General features: G+C 51.5%; 7 protein-coding genes across 7 annotated transcripts; 2 read left to right on the top strand and 5 right to left on the bottom strand.

Annotated features, from left to right (window-relative positions):
- Nucleotides 1–688: 688 nt before the first annotated feature.
- On the bottom strand, nucleotides 689–1,028 carry M431DRAFT_505024 (hypothetical protein). Its single transcript, XM_024918563.1, has one exon. It carries the CDS (start codon nucleotides 1,002–1,004, stop codon nucleotides 726–728), a length of 279 nt encoding a protein of 92 aa, XP_024777144.1. The 5' UTR covers nucleotides 1,005–1,028; the 3' UTR covers nucleotides 689–725.
- A 1,356-nt stretch (nucleotides 1,029–2,384) lies between these two features.
- Nucleotides 2,385–2,801, bottom strand: M431DRAFT_505022 (hypothetical protein; the record flags this gene model as incomplete). The annotated part of the gene is made up of 1 exon (XM_024918562.1): nucleotides 2,385–2,801. A coding segment is annotated over one exon (326 nt), but the record flags the coding sequence as incomplete, so codon positions are not given.
- A 1,567-nt stretch (nucleotides 2,802–4,368) lies between these two features.
- On the bottom strand, nucleotides 4,369–5,454 carry M431DRAFT_55895 (hypothetical protein; the record flags this gene model as incomplete). The annotated part of the gene is made up of 1 exon (XM_024921485.1): nucleotides 4,369–5,454. A coding segment is annotated over one exon (1,086 nt), but the record flags the coding sequence as incomplete, so codon positions are not given.
- A 617-nt stretch (nucleotides 5,455–6,071) lies between these two features.
- M431DRAFT_505020 (hypothetical protein) lies at nucleotides 6,072–7,217 on the top strand. Its single transcript, XM_024918561.1, has 2 exons — nucleotides 6,072–6,422; nucleotides 6,514–7,217. The coding sequence occupies exons 1-2, from the start codon at nucleotides 6,217–6,219 to the stop codon at nucleotides 6,917–6,919; spliced, it is 612 nt and encodes a 203-aa protein (XP_024777141.1). The 5' UTR covers nucleotides 6,072–6,216; the 3' UTR covers nucleotides 6,920–7,217.
- Nucleotides 7,218–7,768: 551 nt separating this feature from the next.
- M431DRAFT_77376 (hypothetical protein) lies at nucleotides 7,769–10,857 on the bottom strand (the record flags this gene model as incomplete). The annotated part of the gene is made up of 3 exons (XM_024922566.1): nucleotides 7,769–9,593; nucleotides 9,744–10,451; nucleotides 10,625–10,857. The coding sequence occupies 3 exons, from the start codon at nucleotides 10,855–10,857 to the stop codon at nucleotides 7,769–7,771; spliced, it is 2,766 nt and encodes a 921-aa protein (XP_024777140.1).
- A 1,396-nt stretch (nucleotides 10,858–12,253) lies between these two features.
- Nucleotides 12,254–13,456, bottom strand: M431DRAFT_340726 (hypothetical protein). The gene has a single exon (XM_024914416.1). The coding sequence runs from the start codon at nucleotides 13,257–13,259 to the stop codon at nucleotides 12,522–12,524; it is 738 nt and encodes a 245-aa protein (XP_024777139.1). The 5' UTR covers nucleotides 13,260–13,456; the 3' UTR covers nucleotides 12,254–12,521.
- Nucleotides 13,457–15,928: 2,472 nt separating this feature from the next.
- Nucleotides 15,929–17,939, top strand: M431DRAFT_2582 (hypothetical protein; the record flags this gene model as incomplete). Its single annotated transcript, XM_024913844.1, has 5 exons — nucleotides 15,929–16,299; nucleotides 16,369–17,064; nucleotides 17,125–17,337; nucleotides 17,405–17,463; nucleotides 17,536–17,939. The coding sequence occupies 5 exons, from the start codon at nucleotides 15,929–15,931 to the stop codon at nucleotides 17,937–17,939; spliced, it is 1,743 nt and encodes a 580-aa protein (XP_024777138.1).
- Between the last annotated feature and the right edge of the window lie 439 nt (nucleotides 17,940–18,378).

The following is an 18,378-nucleotide window of genomic DNA, read 5'->3' as shown; positions in this document are numbered from 1 at the left end:
GCCATGGAAGTTTCTCAACTATTCTACAGTACCCTCGATATTTTTCCACAAACAAGGACACAGCCCATCCCGCGTGCATTGGCACATCCATCACCCAGCGTCCCAGATTCGTATCCTGCCGACGCTACATGTCCCTACCTTACTTTCAGTGTCTTGGGCGCTTTACTCCAAGGTAGCGGTACTTGTTTGTCTAACATGGATCTTCCCAAAAAGAGGCGCCCGCCGGTCGGAGCAAACAGTGGCAGTGCACCTGCTGTGGCGCCCATGGCCTGAAACGACCCGTCCTAAGCTCCAGCATTGTTACGAGCTCCTGTTTCTAACCAGTCCGAGTACAGGCCCCGTCTGGCATGTTATCTCACGATGGCTTCATCACGACATGTCCAGTGTAAATGGGCGGCAACGTATGTAGTGTTTGCAACACGCTGAGTTCTTACAAAATGATAGTCCTCTATATTTCTCTCGTCGCCCCATTACCGGCTGCGGGCTGAAAATAACCCTGCATACGGAGTGCCGGCCGACGCTGGGCTTCGTATACCTGTATCCATTCCTCCTGCACGTATGACTTTCTCCGACGTGCTCATGCAAGAAACATTGCAAGCTTATCGCCGCACGGGAGTGCTAATTCTAGAAACTTACAAGTACTACATGACTGCTGCTCCCCCCGCGCACTAGCACCGGACTGCCATCATGATGCTCCTCCTCTTCCCACTGAGGGCCTCCCGTTCTCAGATCTGCTTACAAGGCAAATACGAGGTCTGGATGCAGGTGATTTGTGAATCATGTTTGACAGGTGGGAAGCATGTCCAGCAAAGGCTGATGCTAGGGAACGACATGGGACGAAAGAGAGAGAGGGAAAAGTGGTGACGTTGGCTAGGTGGATCTCTGGGTCGTGATCTTTCATGTTTGCTTCGGTGCTTGTAGGGGTCCCTTTCCGATTCCAACACCACAAATAACAGCATTGATAAGCATCTCGAGATCAGAAGACATTCGCACATCATACACATCATATTTGTATTTTTGCTTTCTCACCCATCTCACTGACTAAGTGACACCCAAACACAACAATAAAGTAAGCGTAACCGAAAAAAAAAAAAAAAGAAACATCAGCTTTTCCTTGCTTGGCGTCGATCCTCACACCCATCATCAGCAGATACGAAGTGCCCTGCTCAACTGGCTTGCCGGGGGTCCCTCCCGCCTAGTCGCCATTCATCCTAGCCCGGGTCTCTCGTCCCAGCCGCTAGGACTGCTCGTGCCTATTTTTAAACCGATCCAGGGCCAGCCATAGTTGCAGCCCCTATTGCCGCTGGTGATTGGACATTCTGATGTTACTGCATGTTTGTGCGTATTACAAGTAGAGGTACAGGTACCTCCTTCTGGCTCGGGTACGTGAACCTCCTCAATACGCACCTCGAGCTTGCAAGTACCTTACCCAGGCCACTACGGTACGGTAGGAGGCGCCATCCATCGTCAACTGAACTTGGACTCAAAACGGTCTCAAAATCCCTCCCGTCGCACAATCAACTCCAAATTCCATCTCAAATGCACGCATGCTTCGTCATTGTCCTCTCATGCCACCACGTCACAAGCAGCACTTACGCAATCCGCGTATACGAGCCAATGCAGCTTGTCCCCCCAAAGTCCCATGTACAGGTACATCCCAGAAGCATGGGGACCCTCACCAAGATCGCCCTCCACAAAGATTTTCTCGTACTCTCTGTACGATGATACGAAGTTTCAAGGGAATTAAACAAGAAAACATCCACTGCCGGCGATTTCGATCGAATGTTATACCCCAATCAAGATCAACCCCTCTGCAAGGCCACCAAAATGTTCCGAAAAGAGCAATTTTTCAGCTCTGTCAAATACGCACTCGTAGCATTTCATACAGCGAGACCTGATGTTGATGCTCCCCCGGTCATGCTACACTTACTATTGCTGAAAACCCGCAGGAGATTTCGGCAACACAAAACCCCCCCTGTATCTCTACAGCAGCGCCTGCATTGCCGGTCCGGCATCACCGTACAGACTCAGATCCACCTTTTGCCGTGAAATGCCAAATCTTCCATGACGTTTACTAGTCGAAACAAACCCACTTCTCACCTCGAATATACTTCCCATGATTCGCTTTGGCCAAACATCTCCCGGATCTCCCGGCCGTAGCTTCATGTTGCTCAGAGCTTTATTCTTTTAAGCTCCGGATATAGCACAGTCTCGGCAAACAGCTATTTCCCTGCGGAGGCGGTAATCTGGCTACCTCGGTGGTAAGAAGAAAGTCCTAGTATCATGACAAATGACCCTTATGTTGTATATCGGCGGTTCTCATCTCTGTACTCGACAACACCATCATTGAAATAGAAACTGTATTAGCTAGATAGCTCGTTAAACCGTAGGTGTTGCATTAGCCCTTCGTTGAAATGTCCTTCGAAATCTTCTTCCAAACAAGTTACACTCATATGAGCGTTTTTGCCCATCATCCTACTTCAACAGAAAGCCCTGATCTAACCACCAGCTCTCACAGTATTGAGGTGCAGTCAACGACTCACCACTCATCCCCTTGCCCTTTGCTGCCGATCGTAGCTTATATTCCACTTCAACAGGTTGATTCTGTGTTTGTTTCCATGATTCCACAACATTGTGGAGACGTTTTTCCAGCTTGGTAACCTCTCCCATGCTTTGGAACTCTACTGCGTATCCCCATTTATCTTTCCTCGCGTCATAGTCTAGCCAATCGGCTCGTGTAAACAATGACTCGACGACCTTTCTCGCCGGAGGCCTGAGCGAAGTGGAAGCGTTCCGCATCGTCAAGTCGTTAGGAACCACCTCGAGGGGAAGCTGACGAGATGAGATTCGCCTCGCAATGCCATGTCTCGCTTGTGAGCGTCGCCGCTTGATAAGATAAAGCCTCGAGTCTTCTATGTTGTCATTTTTATTATCAGGGGGGGTGACATCCCGTGGTTCATGGCGAACCAAGGTAGTCGGTGAGATATCTGGCATCTGAACCATCGAGACACCGCCACCCACACTCGGATCACCTTGCCCTGTATTTGGCACTGGTGTGATACCGAGGAGTAGAGCTCTCATAAAGGGTGTCTGCAGAAAAGGAGAATGCTGGTCCGGTTCATGCAAGGAAAGATGCGGCTGTGAGACATCATCTCGGGTATCCTGTCGCGATGCTAGTTCAGCATCTTGTGTCAAATTTTGGTCCATGTCTCTCTGGCGGCTCAACCCATGTACTCTTTGGGGGTGCAGCTGAGGGTAAGTCACTCCTGTCTCTGCATTAGACCTGGGAGTACCTGCCAATCCCACTTGTTGGGTAGTCCGTCCAAGTACCGTTGGCCGTTGGGTGCGGGTTTGCCCTGGCAAAGTAAAAGGTATTACCCTGCCACTTTCCGGAGCCCTGACCCGTGATCGTGTATTTGCAATATTTCCTGTTGGGCTGTCCCTTTGCGAAGTCCTGAGTGGGGGTCTGAACGGAGAATTGAACGGTCTCGCGCTTCGCAAATTACCAGATGCAGGAGGTGTTGGCCATTCCGTGACACTTCTCAACTGATTCGGGGAGCTATATTCCAGGCGCTCAGGTTCGAAAGGCGACAGAGTAGGATTGAGAGATGCTCGTTGAAATATTTGATCTGTCTGATTGGTAGCAACAATGCTCCGCGTATTGTTATTTGGTTCTGGTATATCTGATCCAGCACTTAAAGTATCAGATTCCGAATCTTCTTGGCCATTCATCGCATTTAACGTGGAATCGGTCAAAGGTTGTAGAGGTATGCGGCCGGGGAACTTTGTGGGCGATGTTGATGTCACAGAAGCCGGCTGGGTTCTCTTGGTGGCCGTCTCATCTGTCGCTATTTGGAAAGTTGCATTCTTGCTCGAGAGGAGATATCTTTCGATATTCTCTGATACGGACTTATTGGGGATTCGTAAGCTCCCGCCGGCCCGTTTGCTAGAGGGAATGGTCGCTGTCGTAAACGATTGAGGCACCTTTATCTCAATTGTATCGGCCGCGCTGTCCTCATCAGTAGAGTTGCTATTGGTCCGGAACATATTAACAGTTTTGCATGTCCTCATTCTTGCCAACGAGGTTGCGCTCTGTGTGCAAGATTGTTCAGACAATAGTGTAGGCGCACTCTCTTGATTGACTGTTTGATCTCTTGTTGTTTCCTGGAGCGTGGTTAGTTGCCCTGCGCTGTGTATCGATTGGGCATTCGAGGAGGAATCTGGAGTCGGAGCATCTGGCAGGCGGTCGATCGCCGAGTATGGCTGGATACCCTCGCTTTCATTTCTATCTTTGATTGATTCCCTAACCTCCTTCTCATGCTCCGAGGGTCTCTGTGTTGAAACGGGACCGTTGACGGATCTTTGAGAGTATATCTTTTGGCAAAGTCCCTCAAAACAGGCCGTGATGGCCCCTTCGTTTCCAAACACAACTTCATCCTTAAGCGGTGTCACATTTACATCGTAGCTGTTAGGGGGGCACCGAATATTTAGCTGCACGAAAGGGTTGGGTATGCTAGCACAAGACTCTCCTGTGCCAGCAGCCCGGTTCAGATATGGCTTATAAATGGCTATGAGCTTTTTAGCCATGGCGTCCTGAGATGAGATGGGCCTTGAATCGATGGATAAATAAAACCCTTTTCCCTTGACAGCTTGGACTTCAAAACCGGGCTTTGGGATGAGAGCTTCCAATATGAAATCTTCGGGGAGCTGCTGATGGAGTTGGGGAGGTGTCGCCTGATCACACGCTGAGTTGCGAGACACATAGACGCAATTATTCGCCAAAGTAGTTCCAAATATCTGCAGAGCCGCCTCTTTGACTCCTGCGGCACAAACAGGGGCGTATGACCAGCAGTGGGTAGCTTCTCCAAGAACCTTGAATGACAGTCTAAGGTCCGGTCGGGCTAGGGCGCAGGCCTTCAAGAGATCTTTTGTAGATTGTATGTATTTGGCGCTAATTTTCAAAGAATATTGTTTTCTAACGGGCAGTGTGTCGAAAAGCTTGGTGATCTGAACGGTTGTACCAACAGGAGCCGATACTGGTTGTCTGTTGTCAACACCTCCAGCTTTTGGCTTGAGCTGCAATCGTGTCGCTACAACATCCTTGACCGTTCGGGTTGTAACAGTGATGGTAGCGAGAGAATTCATGGCCGCAAGCGCCTCACCACGAAAGCCCAGCGTCTCTCTGGCCCTCGATCCAAGCTCATCGAAAGCTCTCAACTTGCTGGTATGAGTACGTTTACCAAGAGCATCAAAATCTTCAATGTCGATTCCTTGGCCGTCGTCACGGACTCGTATCGTATCGAGATAATTGGGCGAGATTGCAATTTCAACAAAGCTAGCTCCCGCGTCGATGGCATTGTCCAGAAGCTCCTTGACCACGTCACAAGGCTTGCTGATGACGACTGAGGAGCCAAGAAGGCGGACAGTCGATTGAGGCAGAGCTGAGATTGGCATCGTAAAAACTGTAATTAACACGGCATAATAGGGATATGGATAACGGTATTGTCACTTGGGGATTTCACGATATTGCGGTACAGGATGATGAAGAAGTCAATTGAAGCAAACCACCTCCAAGGCTGCCATTAAAGAATATCTACTGTCTGGCAAGTACATACTGAAGTTTTGATTCATCACTCCTTCCCATACCAACTCGGCGAATCAAGATGGGAAACAATGTAAAGATGGAGGCGAGAGGAAGCTGCGATGTCCTGTCAGTTCCATATTGTCAATGAGACCACCTACAGGTACCTATGGCAGTAGTAGGCAGTAGTCGCTACCTCAGCCATGTTCGACAATAGCAACATGGAAAGAGGCTCCAAGACCCGCAGGATACCGTAAGGCTTTGTAGCTCCTTCGTAATCGCGCCGCGTGGAAACGACCTTGGCCGAAAGTCACCGCGCGGGTCACCTGCCAGCCAGTTCCTGCAGAGCAAAGTGACGTTTTCCGCCGCTGCGCAAAGTACCCAGTACGAGCTACCGCTCCCAGCAAACCTACCCCGCCGCCGTGCCTGTTGCCCCGCCGCATTCATCTGATCAGTCAGCTAGACCGAAGCTGAGAGCTCCCATCGCATGTCTCGCGGTCTTATTTGCTTCTGATCTTTTACCTCGACATCATACAAAACATTCTTGGATAAGCATACCTAGTAACTCCAACATATATCCCCTTTAGCATCTTCTCTCTTTTTTTCCCCCGTCCTTTTATACCAGCCTGCCAAACATGTCTTCTCTCAAGGGCCCTGCTCCTCAGCACCACGACGGCTCCGGCCTTCGCATCGGCATCGTCCACGCCCGCTGGAACACCACCATCATCGAGCCTCTCCTGGCCGGCACAAAGGCGAAGCTGCTAGAGGCTGGCGTCAAGGAGTCCAACATTGTGATCCAGTCTTGCCCCGGCTCGTGGGAGCTCCCCATTGCCGTTCAGCGGTATTCCTGCCCCTCCTCATTCCCACCCCTCCCTCTAGCAACCGAGATCAAAGATGGCTGATGTGCGCACGCTCTCTCAATGGGCAAATAGACTATTCTCTGCCTCTCAGATCCAGTCCAATGCTTCCGGCGCTCCCTCAGCTACCGACCTCCTCGGTGCTTCCACCCACGACCTAACCGCCCTCTCCGCCGGCGACTCCAGCGGACCCTTTGACGCAATCATCGCCATTGGCGTGCTCATCAAGGGCGAGACCATGCACTTTGAGTACATTGCCGATTCCGTCTCCCAGGGCCTCATGCGCGTCCAGCTCGACATCGGCATCCCCGTCATCTTCGGCGTTCTGACCGTGCTCACTGAGGAGCAGGCAAAGTCCCGCGCGGGTATTAGCACGAGCGCTGAGGGCAAGGGCCACAACCACGGAGAAGATTGGGGCCTAGCGGCTGTGGAGATGGGCGTCAAGAAGAACGAGTGGGCAACCGGAAAGATCCAGGGCTAAAACTACATTTACATACATACAAAAAAAAAAAAGAAGAAATCTTCCGAGAAATACCAAACACTAGGGCGTTTGAGAAGAGCGATTTTACGAAAACCCCCCATATAAAGAAAAAGGCACGCTGGCAAGATATTGGCAAGAATAGAGCCAAAGTGTCGACTCCATAAAGCTCAGTCAGATATTATGATACAGCTAATCAGTTCATATACCACCCATTAGCAGCTAGCTACAAAAAAAAACAAGAAGAAATTGGCCGCTTTGGATTAGATACATCCGTTTTGATTTCCCAACGATATTTTTTGCCTTTATCTTTTTCGTTTCCCATCGCTTATAAGCCATGATTCCCCCCCTCTCTGCCAGACAAAAAGGAAAAGAAAAAAAGGAGAGAGCCATTGCAGACAAATTATTCAATTACGGCGTAGAGCCATTTCTATCATGCGTGACGCGAATCCGTCCAGACAAATGTTCCCACCATTGACGCCCGAAGCGGACATCCCAAAAACATCTAGCCTGTCAAATAAAATTATTTTTTCTCTTTATATCGGGTCGCGCTGCATAATATGACGGACCATTTGGTTATCCAAGCATAGCGTCAGAGGAGGTCCAAGTTAGAAATCCCAATTATCGACCTCGTGCTCGCCCCTTTCTCGACAAAGGCGAGACACACTCGCACACACACACACGTACACACTCTCGCACTCGTACTCGCACGCGCTCGCACAAATTCACGCTTGCACCACAAGGCAGATGCACGCTCATTTTCATCCATAAACACATCTTGCTCTTCGCCCATAGGATGAGACAAAGGAGAGGGGTGAAAAGACATGCAAGTTCGGTAATGACATCGTTTGCTCAGATCACTGAGCTCAAGTTCTTTTTGCTTCTCCAGAGAGACCTCTTCTTTTCTCTCTTGTTCTTCATCGCCTCCCAGCCCTCTTCGTCGTCGTCATCGTCATCGGAAGCCGACTTGTTTACAATCCTCATCGACGTCCGGTTCTTGTTGTCAGCCAACACGGACAGGGAACTTGAGAAAGACTGCGAAGGTATATGACCAAGTCCGGCAGGGGCCACAGCCTGCGAAACGGGTCTGTAACGGTTGGGGAGGCCAATGTTGCTTCTTTCTGACGGTGCAATTGACGGCGTATAACCATGGATAGATGATCGAATAGATCCAGCGTATCCAGGATGAGCCATCGGCGCTGAGCTGGGCTGAACCATGCTCATCGTCCGCATACTGCCGTAATCGCCACGGCGAGGTTCCAGAGTCTGGTCGCCCATCATGGAGGCACGAGAAGAAATGTCAACCATAGATTGATTGCCCATCAACCCGCCATAGGGCTGCTGGAAAGGTGGCTGCAGCTGCGGCGCCTGCTGCTGTGGCACGCCGCCGTTTTGATTCGCAGCCATCATTTGCATGAATTGCATCTGCATCTGCATAAACTGCGACATTTGCTGCGTCATCTGGAGCTGAGCTTGGTCGCCAGCGCTAATCATCGGCGGCTGCATCATGGGGGGCATCATGCCAGGCATTCCACCTCCCATGCCTCCCATGCCTCCCATCTGACCCTGGGGGTACATCATGTGCGGGGGAATCCCGGCAGCAGGGTCGACTCCTACAGGAGTAGAGAAGCCACTGCCCATTAGTCTCGAAGGGTCGACGCTTGGGCTTCCACGTCGCATGGCTCTCTGTCGCTCCTCGCTGGCAATTACGCCAACAAGACCTCCGGGAGGCAGCGGAGAAGGCGGCTTAGGGCCCAGGCCCATATCATTGAATGATAAGGACTCCCGAAGGGCAGGCTGGGCAATGCTCGCTCCAATAAACGGGTCCTGGGGCAAGTTTCGTGCAAAGGCTGGGAGGGTGGAGTGGCGTCGGGAAGCAGCAGATTCTCCCATAGCTGACGATGGGCGCCCTGGCATGAGCATTGCTGAGGCTCGCATGTTAGGGTTTGATCCCATTGTGCTGAGCCTGGTGGGGGGTCGATTCTTGTTGGGAAACCCATGCGCCTGCAAAATGGCAAGCGGGATCTCCTCATCATCATCGCCCTCATCAGAGGCGCCAGACACCGCAGTTGCAGGTGCCAGCATGGGCGGAGGCGCTGCCGCTGGGTCAAGCGAGGGCGTCTTTACATGCCCGAGCTGTGGTGCGCTCATTGAAACCGGGATGCCCAAACCATTTGTTGGAGTGGTTTCGCCAGTAACCTTCATCATCTGCTGTCGGTACACAGCCATGTGAGCCTCCTGCTTCCGTCTCTGCTTTGCCTGCTGCTTAGACTTTTCAGCCTCATCTTCTTCATCCTCGTAGTTGATCTCCTCTTCCTCATCATCCTTTGCGGTGCTGTTCGATCTATCATGGCGAATCTTGTCCTCCCGGTATTTTTCGAATTCAGCTGGGGTCATCACCTTGTTCCGAGGTGCACCATCAGGGGGGGCATATCGAATGTTCGGCTTCGGGAATCGAGGCCTGTTAGCATCCTGCATGCCGTCTCCATTCTTTCCAGAGTTGGCGATGGGAGCAGTCTTGGCCCGTGGAACCGCCGTAAAGCTATCCTCCTCCCGCCGGTATCGCCCCTGTTGTGGGTTTTCATCAAACTCATCATCTTCGGCCGAAAGGAGCTGGATGGCAGTGTAAGTTTCTTGCAGGAGCTGCGCATCCTCGTCATCCTGTGACTCATCTGGGCTCATTGGTGGTGGCTGGTGAGCTGGTGGCTGCTGGTGAGCTGGTGGTTGCTGGCGAGCCGGGGGTTGCTGACGAGGAGTGGGCTTCTGACGAGCTGGGGGTTGCTCAGCTGGGGGGGACCTCCTAGCCGGTGGTTGTCGAGCGGGAGACTGATACCGCGGGGATGAATGGGCTGGAACTCGCGGGGGGCTATCGTAGGTTGGTGAGGCGCTCTTGTCCGATGAGTAGTCATCGACAATCACATTAGATTTGGGCGTATTCCATGAATTGAGCAACGGCTCGGATGGTGTGGCCGCGTCTGGGCTGCGCGGAAACGGCTGGTGGCCCTGAGGGTTGCCTGTGAGGAGCCGGGGAGAAGCCAAGTCGTCGTTCTTAAGCGTGGCCATGCTTGCTCTCTTTTCGAAACCTGATCCTGAAAACATTGATCCAAAGTCACTACCAAGGTCTAAAACATTGGTATTACGGGGAGCTGGCTTGCGGGGAATGGTTGGGGCCTGCGTATATGTAGTCGTACCTCTAGATCCAGTGCGTCCTGGTTCAGCCATGATAGGCATAGGCGGCGGCAAGTCCGGCATTAGAGGGTCCTCCAGCGGTGGGGGGATGGTATGCTTCTTTTGCCCACCAAACGAAAAGGTACGGCCAGCCCGGTCTAAGAATTTGGATCCGATGGATTTGTTGGAATTCCCACGGCCATGCATATCCGATGATGAACTCTTGGGTGGTCCATTTCGATGGTCATCGTGGAACAAGTTGCCTCCACTAAAGTCGGCCGACGACGGGGCTGTCGATGCATTACTGTGGCGTGAAGACGTATCGGTAGACGTGGTGTTCGTGGTGTTGTTGGACAAGCCACTTCCACTTAACGAAGCAGTTAGTATGCAAAGGGGTCAAGATGATAACTTCCCATGGTTGAGTCTCTCAGACATGGATCAAACAGCACAGCGCATCATCTCTCTCCTCCAGTCCCCCATTCCCTTCCCTCTTCGCCAAGACAAAAAAAATCAAACACAGAAAAAGGGTTCGAAACTTACCGGTTAGCCTTCATATCAGAAAACATGTTATCATCTGCTTGATAGTCAGGCTTGGGAAGTAGAGATCCAGTGGATCTGGCCATCTTCGCCCCTCCGTCAAACGATTTAACGCCCGAATAATCGTGTCGTTCCAAGACTCTAAACGAAGACTGTCCAGGTGGTGTTACCTCGGCATTTTCGATGTCGTCTGCGGTGCTCTTCCGCCTGGCAAAGGCAACTGAGAATCTAGGCATGAAGTCCACACGATGAGAAGTCTCTGATCGAGATTTTGACTGCACCTCCTATCTTGCAGCTCGACGGCGATTTTTTTCCGACGCTACCCAACAAATTTTCCGGCGGCTGAGGGGTGGGAACGGGTCAGCAGGCTTAGGACCCTGGCGATACGAGGTCCGGTGATAAAAGGACGAATGCGACGAATGATGGACCGTCTGAGTGGCTGTCAGGTGTAATCGCGTCAAACTCGTTGGGCGACACAGAGTTTGCTGGGTGGCTGCATAAAGAAATATCCCACGTTAGCAAATGCCCGTCCAGTGCATCTCTTTTTTTTTGGCCTTGGTCCCGCCTTTGTCGAAGAGGACGAGCCGCGAGTGTGACGAGGCCAGAATGAATTGTTTGGTTTGTAGTTTGGAGAAGCCAGCAAGACTCCTTGTTGGTAAGCTGGCCTGGCGGTGGGCAGGTATTTCTGGCTGAGACACGACCAGGTGGTTGGCCGGGAGCGTCCGGCATGCGCAAGGCTAGGCAAAGAAAAGCGTGAGACTCACATTAATCTCGGGATTACAGCGCAATATTGCTAGCGCACAGGCTCCTATCTCGGGATTCCAGGAGCGATCTGAGGAAGGATGCAAAAAGTAATGAATAAGAGGGGCCAGAGAGAGAGATTAAAGAGGTAATGCAAAGACACGGCGCGAGAAAATGAAGGTTGGGAAGAAAAAATCTCGAAAATACAAATGAATAAAATACAGTAAAAGGCGAAGCTAGGAAGCGATGATGCTTGATGCCGGAACAAGAGGAAACAAATGTCAAGAGACGGCGCGAGGAGCGAAAGGTGTGCCGGCGAAGAAAGCCCAAAAAAAGAAGTCGAACACGAACGAGTGAGCAGCCGAGGCAGCTATGAAAGAGGGGGAAATGAGCCAAACGTAGGTGCTCTTGGGGCTATACGAGACAGTACAAGACAATGCAAGCTCTCGCGGAGAAGAAGACGCTCGGAGCCTCAAGTTCGACGTCGGTGGGCGATGAAAGAGAGCGGCAGGAACAAGACAGCGTACGACAAGAAGGGGTTGAGAAGAAGAAAAAAAAGGGATGCAACTTCAGGAGAGCGACGGTCGGCCAGGCCAGGCGTTAAGATGCGTGCCGGCTATTGAGTGGCTAGTTCGTCCATCCATCCCATCCCATTCACCATCCATCAGATTGGTCCCCTGTCGGTAGCCTGGGCTGCGTCTGTTAGGCCGATCTCGTAAGCCATGGATGGCAGGCCAAGAGACGGAGCTCAGTGCTCAGGTAGCCCGCCCCTATCCCTGCCTAGCTGCTGTCCCTTTCTGGCTCCCCTGTCTGCACACGGAGGATCCAGGCGCCTCTTCTCGCCAGCCATTACGGTGGAGGATATGAAAGACTGGATGCGAATCAGGTGGTGTGGTTGGGTTCCGGCTGCGACAGGTGTGGTGTGGTGGGCTTCTGCCCGGGGGTTCAGACCGCAGTGGAACGAACGCCGAGCATTGACGAACACAAGCACATCACAGCAACAGCAACAACATTGACACAGACAGCATCGGCCTGCGATGCCTCAGCACCCAAGAATGCTCTCTCTGTTCTCTGCGTCCTGCTCCCTGCTCTCTTCAGATACGAGTGCCTGTACCGTCAGCCCGGGCGGCAACCGTGTGGAGGCTGGGGCTTAGTCCAGTTAGCGGGCGGTTATCACGAGTGGAGACGCGGAATGGCTGGCTTTCAATTGATGGGCCGCGAGGTACGAGCAGCAATGTCCATACGAGAAGTATCCATACGGCTGGTATCCATCGCTGGTAGTGATTATTTGCGGTATCAATACCGGTGCTTGCGCCTGTAAGCCCGTCGCCTTGCCAAGAGGGCTTGGGAGCTTAGGTGCCAGCGCCATGTGCGACTCCGAACTCCGTGCAGAGCATCTCGTGCTGCCTCGCTCACGCAGACTCTGCCTGTGAGGATTCACGCGCATCAGCAATGCCTCCCTCTCGGACCAAGCCGTCACTAGAGATTGATGCTGTGTGCTATTCCTGTACGGCCTCATCAGCTCAGTGGAGAGCTGAAGTTCTGAGCTTGCACGGTTTGTTGCGCATGCACATGCATCGCAGGCATGTAGCACGGAGTAGTATTTAACTGGAGCCTTCGTACATGCATTAGGCGCAAGAGATTTGACTTTCGGTGATGGCGTTAGGGGTGCACCGTCCCATTTCCATGGCCTGCTTCCGAAAAGCAGTTTGAGACTGGTTGCAATCGGCAAGCATGGAATAGTACTTGATACATGCAGACTAATACGGAATTTCGGAGAACTTGGAGGAATCGAATCTCGAAGGGGCATGAATTGCGTTGGCCCTCGTCGAGACTGGAATGCGAACGCTGTGTCATGGAAAAGAAAACAAAATCTGGAGAGCCCTGTCCATGTCATCTGGTTATTTTTGTCCTCCCCGTTGACGCTTTTGTTTTTTTCTTTTAATTTTCCCCCTCCCAGGAGGCCATGTCGTGTTCTCGGCCTTTGCCCAGGATAGCCAAGGAGGTGGATAATTGGGGCTGCAAAGCCGGCCAGCCAACGGGGAGTAAACGTGCAGCCGCAGTTCAAATCGATCAACCGACCTGGTGAGGAGCTTTCCTCTTTGCGTGATATGGCGTGTTAAAATCTCAGCTCTCTTCTTCGCAACGCTCCAGGGGTAAACGGTCGCCACTGGCTAGCGTGCTTCTTAGCCAGTGGTGAGAGCAAAAGCGTCGGGCTTTCGAATGGAGCAGCTATCAAGTCTTCAGCTGTGCCAGCACTGCTCACAACAGGTCCCATCTACGCCTATTCAATGCGCCCGCCACTTCCGACTTGGCGCCACGGAGCACTACAGGCTCGGCATAGTCGAATATTTTTTTTCGTCGTTGTCTCAATGCCTCTGTCTCAATGCCTCCTTGCCGGGTACTACGCAAGGTCCTCGTACAGAGCGATGGTGGTTCTCGCCGTAACTCTCCACTGCAGTAGCTGCCTCTTTTTTCCCTCCGTGTGCAACGCGAAACCTCCGTCAAGCAGAAGAGGACCTGTGATGCAATACGGAGCACAGGGCTCTGATCCTCGGCCAGGCCATTGCCAAGCGCCGGCTGCGTTGCCCAAAGGTCTGTTGATCTTCAGGGAGAGCAGAGATCATCAGGTCTTCGGGAGTGCGATCGGCGCCAACAAGCTTTTCACACACAACTCTGCGCAAGACTTTTGTGGGCTTGGGTCCCACCTCCACAGTCGCCTTCGAAGAGGCCATGATTGCGGACGATGACATCTGCTTTTCACGCAAACCTGCTGGAGTCGCCATCGAGCAGGCCCACTGAAGGCCCCAAAGGTCGGCGATACTTGGAACTGCGGCCCAGCAAGCTGCAAATTTTTTCTTCTCGTACGAGTACGCTGGCTCCATCTGTAGTCCACCCTCTACTATCAGGGGAAGGCCTTGTCGTAACGTAGCAAAGACTCCCGTTGACGTGGAATGACTTCTCGATCATTGGAACTGAATAGCATAGACATCATCCCGAGCAGCACGCGCCTGGATAGGGCATAGTCGACAGTAGGCAAGGTTTTCAGTGGGCCTCTCGATCCTTGATGAATGCATGCGGGGGGATCAAGGTTCATCACCTCGTGTGCTGGAGCTGTAGGTACCACGTAACACAGCGCTTGAGGTCTTTGGCTTTTTTTCCAGGAACGGACTACCCGGGATCCAGGAACGGATGCCACAACACAGCTTGAGAAAAGTCAAAAGCCGAGGATACTGCATCCAGAAGTCAGTTTAATTGACCAATGGAACTGATAAACAGCAGCATTGACGTACGAAGACTTGCGTAGGCACTGTGATGTGAGGTGGTGTAGAAATCTAGATTTTGTGCATTTTCAACACCAGCGAGATACACTTTCCGCCTCACATTGCTCCTGCCCTACGGGTTCGGCCAGCTCAATGCTCCTTCCACAAGTGAAATGGAAACAACACTACGCAATAGGCAGCTTTGTCAGCACAAAATCACAAGATCCTTTGTTCCACAGAAAACGAAAACAAAACACTGTACAGAAACTCTCTTCGCAAAAATGTAAATCTTTCAGCCGGGCTCCAGCTCAATTTCACATGCGACATCGTATCCACGCGCTGATGTATCATCATCATTTGCCTTGCATTCCACCGCCACCGAGTCTTACTTTACTTGTGCCTACAAGCGACTAGCTAAGATGGCCTTACATTGTCTCAGAGACAAAGCCAAGCAGGGGAAGTCTCGATAGCAATGCGTCTATTGTCCGGAGATCGGAAAACATATCGACGCTCTCCAAAGGATAGACGCAGAGTACCTACCTGTTCCTAGCAACCACCCCCCTGAAATATGGTTGGACTTGGTCTCTCGCATCCAGAGCTACATGCCGCCACCAAGCTTCCCACCAGCCGGATCGGGGCCAGAGTCTACTCAGCGGATCGGTGGAAGCGGGCACTTGATATCACGACGACTAAGCATGGACTGAAAGCTACATACAATAGCACTGCGCTAGGCCGACTTCCGAGGTCGTGCATCTCCGGACCAGCTGCAACACTTTGTTGCCCGTATTTATTCTCCGACGAGCCGCCCGGCCTCATATGGTGGTCTCTGGACAGTTCTAGACCATTGGCATCAAACCAGAGTTTGCCAGTTACTCGTGAATATGCATCCTTGTGCTCGTCTTCGATTCATGCCTGTCAACCTTGTTCTGCGCTTGGACCAATGATGCCGAGTTAGCTTTTTCAAAGCACGGGAAGGCGTACTTGGCGGCCTCAAGTTGCGGCCTAGCAGCTTGCTAGTACCTCGTAATGGACAATCTAAACTGCCATCTGTGCGGCCTCTTGCATACGAGTAAGGCACAGCAGTCTTCAGCTAGCTGACGCCTCGCAGGCCTTGCCTTCGCGCTACCACATGGCACAAGGCGATTGAGCCGAGATCGCGCAGGATTTTCGCGCCTACGTCATCCGCGGCTGGACTTTCTACGTCTCAGATTCTTCCCCTGATCCGCTGTTTCTTCACCTTATGCATCCAATTGACTTTCAACGTATCGGAACGGCGCGGATTTTTGCACAAAAGTCTTAAAAAATGACTTCGCCAAACCGGCCTTGGCTTAGCCATGACGATAGTTACTACCATTCTTCCTTGCATACGCGGACAAACACCCTGACATCACTGATCCGGACCCGATCTCAACAAAGCCTAACAAGTCCACGGCCAGCAGCTCCGACGCCGCGCCATCTCGTAGACGATGAGGAGACAGGGTCCATGCGCAATTCGTGGATGCGCAACGAAGATGAAGATATCGAGAGACTCTTGCGAGATGAGAATCGATTGTCACAGATTCTTCTTGGCCCGCAGGCGCGGAGCTTGAAGCTCATTGGGAGAAGTAACCCGCGATATCGCTGGGAACAGTATTGGAAGACAAAGGAGCAGCTCAATGACATGAAGAAGCCCATGTAAGGACTGTTCCGGTGCCATTGGCCAACGTGCAGAGTCGAGGGGCTGACTATTCAATCACCTTCAAGACGTGAATTCTACCAGAGAACGAATTCCCTAATCCAGCAGTACATGTACATTGACTGTCTTCTCGACTCCTCCATCCCCCACGAGTTGTTGAATGAATATGCAAACGAATTAGAGGCTTCAGCTTTTAAGCCTGTTGATATTCCTGATACTATTGCTGAAGAAACCCCCCAAGCCTCATATCAAACTCAGTCACACCTGAACCAGATTGCCGGGTCATACGGCTCGATTAACAACTTTGCCAGCGGACACAATAGTAGCTCATCATCTACACTCAAAACAGCAGCACTCCCACAGAGGCGAACCCCTAAAGACATCTTTCGCTCTTCGGAGAACTTGCCGCTACTGCAGCACGAGGATGACGAGGCGACTGAGTCGCATTCGCAACTGCAGTCTCCCCAACCAAATGTTTTGCCCAAGGAAGCTGGCCCGCAACCAAATCTTCCATGGCTGGAAGACGCTGATCTGGACCATGACGATCCTATTGTGGCATTGGCTATTTGGATTAACCTTATCGCGAACGTGATTCTCCTGGCAGGTAAAATTGCCGTCATCATCTCAGTCCCATCCATGTCCGTTCTCGCGGCTCTAGTTGACGCAGTTCTCGATTTGCTGAGTACTGCCATCGTCTGGACCACAACCCGGCTGATATCGTCAAGCCAACGGGATCAACATAACTATCCTGTTGGACGATCACGGTAAGTTTGTTTCTATGTGCTGCGCTCTGTATGAGTTTGTACTCCTACTAATACCATTAGGCTTGAACCTCTCGGAGTGCTGGTTTTCTCCGTCATCATTGTAACCTCCTTCTGCCAAGTCAGCCTGGAATGTATCCAGCGACTTGCTGGACCAGACCACCAAGTCCTCCAATTGGGCCTGCCAGCCATCATTATCATGATAACGACTATTGTAATCAAGGGTGGCTGTTGGCTGTGGTGCCGCCTCGTCAAAAATTCAAGTGTCCGAGCCCTGTAAGTCGTGCCATGTGTCGGTTGTCGGGCAGTGCTGTTACGTAGACTGACTCCTTATTCTGCACAGAGCTGATGATGCAATTACGGACGTCATATTCAATATTGGCTCCATCTTGTTTCCCCTGGGTACGTCAAAATCACTTTCTTTTTTTAGTTGATGCTTTCTGGGTTTGAGGCTGATTTTACCCACCTATCTAGTTGGTTTCTATGGCCGAATCTGGTGGCTCGACGCTTCCGGTGGTCTTCTGCTCTCCTTCGTTGTCATCATCATCTGGAGCCGCACCTCAGCTCAACACATCCGCAACCTGACCGGCTTCTCTGCCCAACCTGATGAGCGAAACCTGCTTCTCTATCTCACCATGCGCTTTGCCACCGCCATCCGCCAGATTCAGAACCTGCGCGCGTATCACGCGGGTGACAAGCTCTTCGTGGAGGTGGATATTGTGCTCTCAGCCAACACACCGCTTAAGGATAGCCATGACTTGAGTGAGGTGCTGACCTATTTCCTCGAGTCGGTGCCCATTGTAGACAGGGCGTTTGTTCACGTAGATTACTTGAGCTATAATGCGCCAACGCACATGCTCAAGCAGCCTGCTTCATGACATGACATTCGCGCTTAAACGGGCCCCGCTAAAAGAAGAGAGAAAAAAAAAAACGAGATGAAAAAAATAGAGCCCCCGTATGACGGGAGATATTTTTTTTTCGCGATAATTGCTTACTTTGGCATTTTCATGTCACAGGCGTAAAGATTACTTGCTTAGCTGCGCTGATGGTTGTTTTTAGATGTAGAAGACTATTTTGGGTTCTAGGATGACAAAGATAGAAAACAATTGCTATTATTTTCGCGCGCTTAGTGTGAATTGAAAACTACTATCTAGTATATTGGTATTTGGATATTGACTCGCCAAACCTTGCCGTAATCTACCTTTCCTCTCTTCTATACCCTCTCTCCCTTTTCTCTTTTATTAAGTATTATCAACGTATCTTCTAAACGGGATTCCCTAAAGGGAATTAAGAATGTAAAGTGACAAAAACGAAGGA

The sequence above is a fragment of the Trichoderma harzianum genome, assembly GCF_003025095.1.
Source record: "Trichoderma harzianum CBS 226.95 unplaced genomic scaffold M431scaffold_3, whole genome shotgun sequence".
Lineage (NCBI taxonomy): Eukaryota > Fungi > Ascomycota > Sordariomycetes > Hypocreales > Hypocreaceae > Trichoderma > Trichoderma harzianum.
The sequence above is the reverse complement of the archived record's forward strand: the minus strand, read 5'-3'. Positions and strand labels throughout refer to the sequence as shown.